The sequence below is a fragment of the Monopterus albus genome, unplaced genomic scaffold (assembly GCF_001952655.1).
Source record: "Monopterus albus unplaced genomic scaffold, M_albus_1.0 scaffold375.1, whole genome shotgun sequence".
In the NCBI taxonomy this organism is placed as follows: Eukaryota; Metazoa; Chordata; class Actinopteri; order Synbranchiformes; family Synbranchidae; genus Monopterus; species Monopterus albus.
In genome coordinates, this window is record NW_018128255.1 from 129,463 (window position 1) to 137,516 (window position 8,054).

The window sequence follows — 8,054 nt, forward strand, 5'->3', positions numbered from 1 at the left end:
TGGATTAGCATTTGTTGGATATGTGTAAAATTATGTGTGTTGACATATCAACTGTTTTTACATGCTTGAAAGAATAAATCAAATCAAATCAAAACAGGAGCAACATATAATTCTAGAGCTGATCTGAGTTCAAAGTTTAGTGCATTAACACAGCCAAACATAACTAACGCTGTTTCCAAACAGACCTGTTCAGACTATGTAGTCCTAACACCACAGTATAAAATGTGAACGCAAGACTTGTGTCATCAGACGTAAACATGGGATTCTCTTCCCTGCTATTCAATATTATAAAAGGATCTCTGTCATAACTGCTGTAGAAATGAAACTAAGCCGAGTACACTCAGTGTGGGAGTGGTGTCGTTACCCAAATGACCTGTTTGCACTGTTTGCTTTGTGATAACTTGAAATGTGAGACCACAACCACCGTGGCCAATCCTGACTGTCAGGCGCAGCAAAACTAGGAAGTGTGGTGTGGGACGGGGCCAACAGCCAAACCGTGTTCACTCCAAGTGAGCATGTGTGGTTAATGTTAGAAAGAGGAAACAAAAGTCTTCATTTCCCCAACAGCAGAACAGCACTTATTTCTTCTTTTAAAGCACAGCACAAAGTGTAGGAACACAACATCACAGGCCAGGTGGTAGTACTCTAACTATAAACAAGGAGATCAACTTTATATGAATGTGAAGGCATTTGAAAGGCTGCAGAGCTATGCATCGAAAACCTTTCATTCATAACTGTTTTGTACATCGTTTATACACAAACTCAGATACTATTCTGCCAACAAATACACCTTTTTAAAAAGGTTGTTATACACAAACTACTTGTTTCTTATTGCTAGTTTTAAGATTGAAAAACAATCTTTGCACAAAAAGAAGCAACACAACAGCGGTTAACTGACAGATCAGACAGCTTAATGTGATACCCTCGTACAGAGTATGCAGTGAAACCGGAATTTCCTTTACAAAGCAGAGAAAAAAAAGAACGAAACAAAAGAGAAAGTTTACTACTGCCACCTTGCACTGAAACTAGATCTCACTTCTTGTGTCCTCTGTGTAACTGTCATTCACAGCTGTGTGTAAATATCAGCAGCATGCTCCTATCAACTAATCGAGACAATAAATCCAAGCTAATTTTAGCAGCTTTGGATGTAGTTTTCTGTGAAGCGTGACAAACTTAACACATGGAAACATGCACTTATTTTTTCAGCTATTTTTATACTAATATCAGAAAAAAAAAATTGTTTCTTACTGTGTCCATTTTATCTGTGGGAGTGTGGCCTCGAAAATGTCCACCTTTGAGGTCACTGTTGCTCATCTTCTCATGCACAGGAGAGCCGATTCTCTTGATCAGAGAGGCGGTTCCAGGAATTGGCTCCTCATCTTCGGAGTCTGGCAGTGGGGTCGGACTAATATCCTCCAAGCCTGTGCTAGTGGGTCGGGAATTTTGTTGGCCACCTTGAGAGCCGCTTGTGTAAGGGGGAATTGGGGAAAGCTGAGAGGAGGAGGAGGAAATTGGACTTCCCTCCATTTGCACCTCAGTGTCCGAGTCTCGATCATCTAGGAACGGCAGCAGTTTTGTCCTTTTCTCTTTGAGGAGCATCTCAATGCGAGAATCCAGGCTATTGCGCTCTGGATCCAGCGTGGGGGAGCCAGGTGAGGGACAGTGCTCTGGCGTTTGTGGAGGAGGGGTGGTAGGATGGGGTACAGGCTCTGGTGGGGGCTCGGGGATCGGAGGAGTTTCTGGTCTCTCCTTAGGGGGAAGTAAGTCAGTGCCAGCTGCCAGAGGCGGTTGCTGTGGTCGGAGGTACTCACCCTCCCTTTGGGCTGGGTGATGGAAAGCTGGCTCTGACGGTGGGAACGCAGGGGGCAAAGGAGTCTGGTAGGGTGAGAAGGCGGACTTGAAGTTGGGCGTAGCAGGAGGAGGTGCTGTGTAGGTGAAGGAGGAGGTGGAGGGTGGGGGTTCAGGTGGGGTGAGTTGATGTTGTTTGAAAGGCGCCTGTTCAGACGTTGTACTCCGGTACATGCTGCGGTACTGAGGCCTCTCCGGTCGGCGGTTGTACGCATCCTGGAACTTACTCTCGTGTCTCCGGGATTTGTAGCCTCCGGAGCTCTCCGGCCGGCTGGACTGGTACGCAGGTGTGGACTGCCGACTGGAGTAACTGGAGTCTTGAGAGAAGGGCGTACCTGTCTGGCGTGGAGTATGAGGGGTTCCCTGGGACTGAGGTGTGTCCTGCCTTAGGCTGGAGTAGCCTGTCTCCAGGGACAGAGGGGTGGTGGAGCTGCTAGGTGGCAGTGTTCCTCCCACAGCAGACACACTGCTCTCAGATAACCTACGGATGGGCTCGCAGGCCTTAAAGACAAATGTGACCAAGAGAAGAGGTCACAGTTAACAACAAAAACATAAATACTCCTGACATATTGTTGAGGATGCCTTCAGGTAGTAACTTAGAAGCTACTGTATAATCAATGCAGCTGTGAAAAATAGCCTGATGATTTTACTAATAGTACATTTCACTGTGTACACCTGCAAGGATTATTTACAAGGCCACACTAGTAGATAACAGTATCTAGGCACAATGCATTGGGGAATTCATACTACACGGCCAAAGTGCACATTTCAATGACTTTCAGATTTCAATCCACAGCTTCTGGAAAACATTTCCTCTGTTTTACTCCACCACCTGCTACACTGATCAAATGGATTACAGATAAGGATGTCAGCTTAGACTGCCAAGATGGTTTATTTCTACAAAGTAACAGCACTATTCCATAATCCCATCTACACAGTAACACACCATACTATGACTGTTCTCCAGTCTGTCCTCGCAAAGACCAGCAAGGACTACAGTAAAACTAACTCCCACCGTCAGAGTTTAGGTAGAGGAATTTAAAAAACTACATATTATTAAATGAGTTTTACCAGTAATGCTTCTGCCAGACTACGAGGGGAAACTTCTCTAGCCTCCTCTCCACCAACAGGCAGGGTCCGTGGAGTGTAGCTGCCATTCATTAGGAGCTGGTAGTACCTAAGGCGATTCTCACCTGCAGAATGGTAAACATGAGTGGATCTGATGCCAAACATAATGCAGGCTTTATGCCAGTTTGCAGTGTTAAAACTAATCTGGTATTACTTAAATAACAGTAATTATTCAATAGTAGCTGAACTCAAATTTAAATATTTCCAAAGGCAACATATACTAATGAAGTTCCCTTCTGACTAAACACTTGCCCAGTTATTCTGAAAAGTGTAGGACCATGTGTTGTTTGCCTACATATGATTTGTGAACTAAAAAACTAAAGTATGTTGTACAATAAATATATTTGATGTACATATGGTAATCCAAAATGCCATAATGCAACAATAATGTGACCAAATCATATAATTATCATATCTTACACAAATATTCTTACTCTTCTTTCAACATTTTATTGAAATAATAAATAAATTTCAGGGAATAAATCAATAACATAGCACCTATGCAGCTACAGCAACTGCTCACATTGAAATTAACATACAACTCATTTTTCTATGATCAAATAAGCAGAGATGCAAAACTGCTGCAAGTCAAACACTAATTAGTTAACATTAAATGGCATTAAAGTTGCTCTTTTATGTCAGTCAAAAGCAAAAACAGCAGACAGATAGCAACACAACAGTGTTACTGACTGAACAGCCATATCAAATTTCAGTCATTTATCTTAAAAGTGATTCAACAGTATCAACATGAAGAGGAGAGGACTCCGGTTTGTTTGTTTATAGGTTTGAAATTAGGCACAGTGGGAGTACACATCACCCTCAGCCCTGGGCTTGTGGGAGCAGGCTTACATTCAATGAAATTCAATTATCCCATGTTACCAGGCAACACATGTAGATTCACACACGTGACTGTTGTCCTCCTAATCATTCACAACAACACAACATTTCACTTTAAATGTCCCGTAGTGAACAAATATAGGTTAAACACCTTTTAACTGAATGCGTAAATCTCTGTTTACCTTTCGGGTCGAGCTCCACGTGGATGATGTTTCCCATCACAGAGGTGTTGTGAAGCGACTGCACGGCCACCTTGGCAGCTTTCACGCTCTCAAAAACAACTTTGGCAATTCCCAAGTGTTTCTTGTTCTTTGGATTGTACAGGATCTCGACCTCCTCGATTTCTCCATATTTTTTGCACATTTCGGTAAGAAATCCTTCTCTGATGTTGTCGTTCAACCTGGCGAATGTCACCTCCTTTGGAGGCACAGGGCCGATGTAACACTCATCGATCTGGAGAAGAATGAGACCGGCTACGGTTATTAAGTGCTTTCGGGTTAATGTTGCACCATCATTTCTGACAGATGAGACAAGCCAATCGGACTTTCACTGGACATCCTATACGACGAGTGAGGGGGTGTGTCTGCAACTTCTGACAGCACCCCCTTTCCACAAGAAAAAAAGCTGGCACTGCACTTTCTGTCAGAGTAGATACCTTGAATTTGGGCACCGGCAGGTCCGTCTCTTTGTATTTGGTCCAGAGACGACCGATCCTCGGGTCTCGGACGATGTCCACCGGTGGTATCCCGGGGTTCTGTAGGAGAAGAGGAGGAAACACAATGCCGTTATCCAGCCCATTCACAACTTCACATGGCACTAACTTGTTGCAAAGTAGTCCTGCGCAAACCGGGCACGTTGTTTGATAAATATGAACCCCTCTGAAACGCCGTTCAAGATGCTGGAACATGCCCGTGGCCGACCACGGCAACACAGCCACATTGTAACCTATCATGGAGGTCGGCTACTCGGTTACTATTGTAGCCGTTGCGTCGCGTCAAATGCGCTCCACTTACAGGCATGCTGAAAGTGTGTCCATCGTAGCGATATAGTTTGTGTGATCCCTTCTTCAGCGCCGGGTCAATAATCAACTTGTAACTTCTCCAGTGGTGACTCCGCTTCTCCGCCGAGGCACAGACGGGATGACTGTCCATGCCGTTCGCAAAACCTGAAACGACATGCAGCAATAAGGAGAGGAGAGCTATCGTGAGGCAACGCTAAATACGGTCCCTTTACCAACCCCCAGCATGTTAAAACAACCAGACGTTACCGATGCATGACTTTGGTGGCAGCGGTAACCCAAGTGGGAGCGAAAAGGGGATCTAGCGTATATCCCAGTTACGGAATACTGGCATTAGGAAGGCTGGAGAAAGAGGAAAAAAGAACAAGCTTACTTGAACTCTGCTTTCTGCCATGGTCTTCGTTCAATCTGTACTTCTCCCCTGGCTTGGACATGGTTCGTCCGATCGAGTGATTTTTCTTTAATTGATGAAAAGACGATATCGCGGTCTTTTCGCCGTGTACATTACATGATTTAGCTTGAAGAATACTGCCTCCTCTTCGGCGAGAGCCAACACATATTGTGTGCCTCTAGTCTGTAGCTTCTGTCTCTCCCACAATACACCGCTAGGCTTGCCCACCTCCCACGGTAGTCGCACTTTCGTTACAAACTTCTTTTTCTCTCCTTTGTAATTTAAGTCTTTTGTTGCCCTGTATACAATTGTAATGGTGTAAACGACCCAAAAAGCAGCATTCATATGTATATACCAGATTACTGTATATCTGGGATTAGCTTTGTGCTAAACAGCCAAAACCTTTTGTGTGGAATCTGCCGATTGCATTTACCGAAATGGCAAACACAAGCTGGGGGGTATCTTCTTCACTGGCACCGAGTCTAATAATTTGTATTTGTTTATTTTCAGACCTGTTGTCATAACCGAATTAAACAGTGTCGAGGGAAATGTGTATAGAAGATAAACAGAGTGGGACTCCGCTGCTGTATACCTAGTTGTTGACTGCTAGGTAGCAGTTCATGAGAGAGGTCCAACAGAATAGTATAGTATTTTGTTACCAAACCCCGGTGGTTAGGAGTCGAATTTAACAAACCTCGGTTTATAACCTCTGGCACGCGGCAGTTTATGGCTGGTCTATAATCCTCACCAACAAACTAGTGCTAAACCGCCGTGTGGGTCCCCGTGTTTACAAACAGCTGCAGAGCGTTTTAAAGTAGACAGTGTTCAATTTTTTAATACTTTTCCGCGAAACTGTGCTGCTTAACAAACTGGATTTTATTTGACATTGCCTGCAGTTTTGCAGTGCTCGGGCAATTGGCTGGTTAACAGCGGCAGATCGTCGGGCCAATCAGAGCGCAGCAGCACCAGAGCTGCCTGCTATTAGAGGCACGGCTCAGGAGTCCTTCAACAGAGAGCAGGGAGAGGGGGCTGAGCGCTCTCGGCAGCCATTTTCCTAAAAACAGGACTCAATGGCCTATATGGGTTTCCTTTGTTCCAAAAGGGATCTTACACTTGATTTCCTCATTTCTCACGGACTATGATAAAACTATGATTCCTCCTTTTAAAGGATTGAGAAGAAGGAAGAGAATGTACTGGATGTAATACCCTGTGACATTTTGAGCCTTTTTTCCTCTGCCTGGAATCCATCTTTGTCTTAACTAGGTCATGGCACACCCATATAATAGCATTTATACTTCTAAAGTCAAAAGAAACCAAATGTTGTGAATAAACAGGTTGATGGTTTTGGAGATGTTAAATTAGAGAGAAAAAAACACAGTTTAACTGACAAAATATGTAAAGGCTGATTGTTGGCATTGTACTTATGGCCTTGTAGGATATGAGTAGCAATGAGTAAGTTCAACTCTTTTATAACAATTTAAATTTTGATAATTTAGTATGTAAAATGTGAAGCATGCACTTACTGTTATTAAAAGTACTTTTGTTTATCTATCACATAGAAATTGTGGCATTTGTAACAGGAAGCATTTCAATATGGGAACTGGCATGCTGACATACAGCCTACAGTCATTATTATAGGATATACCACTGCTCCTCAAATAACAGAAAACAGGCCATGGATAACTTTAATGGTCCTTTTGCCAAATAACTTATTGTGCTGCCTGTAAATTTGACTGTTTGATAACCCCTTTGCTTTGATTAATGACTTTAAACACTTTCCTCTCACAACAGCACCGGTTAACACCCTGGTGGCCTGTGTTATACCCAACCTACAGCTGAGGAGACAACTACAAGCACGATTAGGTTTGTGCTGTCCATTTGCAATTTAAGAACCAAATGCCCAAAGTTGTAAACGTTGGCTTGACCTTGCTTCAAGGGCATATTTCAATTTCTAAAGATGTAGCATTTTTACATTTTTGTCTTCCTTTACAACTGTTAAAAATAAGACTGTCAAACCTAAGAGGAAACAGATGGAGGGAAAACTCTCATGGTGAAAATATTTACCTCAGCACTTTGGTGAAATGCAGTTAACAGGCCTAAACGCAGGGGTAGGAGGAATGTTTTCAGCTCCATCTTCGGATCCTCTATTAATGGCACTAATAAGGGGTGGGAATGCGTCTCCTGAAAAGGAAGGAATCCATTAGCACGAAAGATAAAGCTCTTTTTGAAAACTTTTTGATCAGTGGTAGGCATTGCCTCTCTGCTAGCGAATATGCATCTTCAAGCATCATCTGTGTGGGCAATATGCAAACCATCTCCTCTCTCTCCTTGAAGACAGGATTGCAGTCAAGTATAAATCCTCTTGCATTTCGACAATTCTATCTGAGCTACATCATTTAAAACCTCAAGGAAATGTTGTATTGAAAGGTAATGGATTTTGAGCTATTTCACTTAATTTGCCAGTTTGTATATCTACACATAAGTATTATAGAGGACGGACAACATGAACAATTAATTGTGATTAAAACGATATCAACAAAACTATATTGAATGTTATAAAGAATAACTAGCCAATATTTTTGATTGATATTGTAAACTTACATTTAGTATTCAAAACATGTAATCCAAGTCTTAAACGAGCAAAATGAATCTTATAGGGAAAAATCTTGTATTTTTTCACTGCTTCCCTTTATCCAAAGAGACCATTTGGAGGTATATAGGCTACAATTGTGCAATGTTTGTCTGCTGTTCTCTGTCTCAAAATGGCTTCTTTACAGACAAAGGAGAGCACTGTGCTGTTAAATGTTGCTGCGCCATAACTGGGTGAGGCTC

General features: G+C 42.8%; 1 protein-coding gene across 6 annotated transcripts in view; it reads right to left on the reverse strand.

The window, feature by feature from the left end:
• setd1ba (SET domain containing 1B, histone lysine methyltransferase a) overlaps window positions 1–8,048 on the reverse strand; it is a 17,199-nt gene extending 9,151 nt beyond the window's left edge. Inside the window, exons 1-7 of one of the 6 annotated variants that reach the window (XM_020585758.1) lie at window positions 7,824–8,048; window positions 7,287–7,403; window positions 4,827–4,978; window positions 4,469–4,567; window positions 3,996–4,266; window positions 2,920–3,041; window positions 1,249–2,349 (exon numbers count right to left, since the gene is read on the reverse strand). In XM_020585758.1, coding sequence (XP_020441414.1) covers window positions 1,249–2,349; window positions 2,920–3,041; window positions 3,996–4,266; window positions 4,469–4,567; window positions 4,827–4,964 — 1,731 coding nt within the window. In that variant the 5' untranslated portion in view covers window positions 4,965–4,978; window positions 7,287–7,403; window positions 7,824–8,048. Of the gene's footprint in view, window positions 1–1,248; window positions 2,350–2,919; window positions 3,042–3,995; window positions 4,267–4,468; window positions 4,568–4,826; window positions 4,979–5,080; window positions 5,174–5,204; window positions 5,896–5,916; window positions 5,992–7,286 lie in introns of those variants that run through there. The other 5 variants (XM_020585757.1, XM_020585759.1, XM_020585762.1 and 2 more) reach the window with 5 other exon arrangements.
• Between the last annotated feature and the right edge of the window lie 6 nt (window positions 8,049–8,054).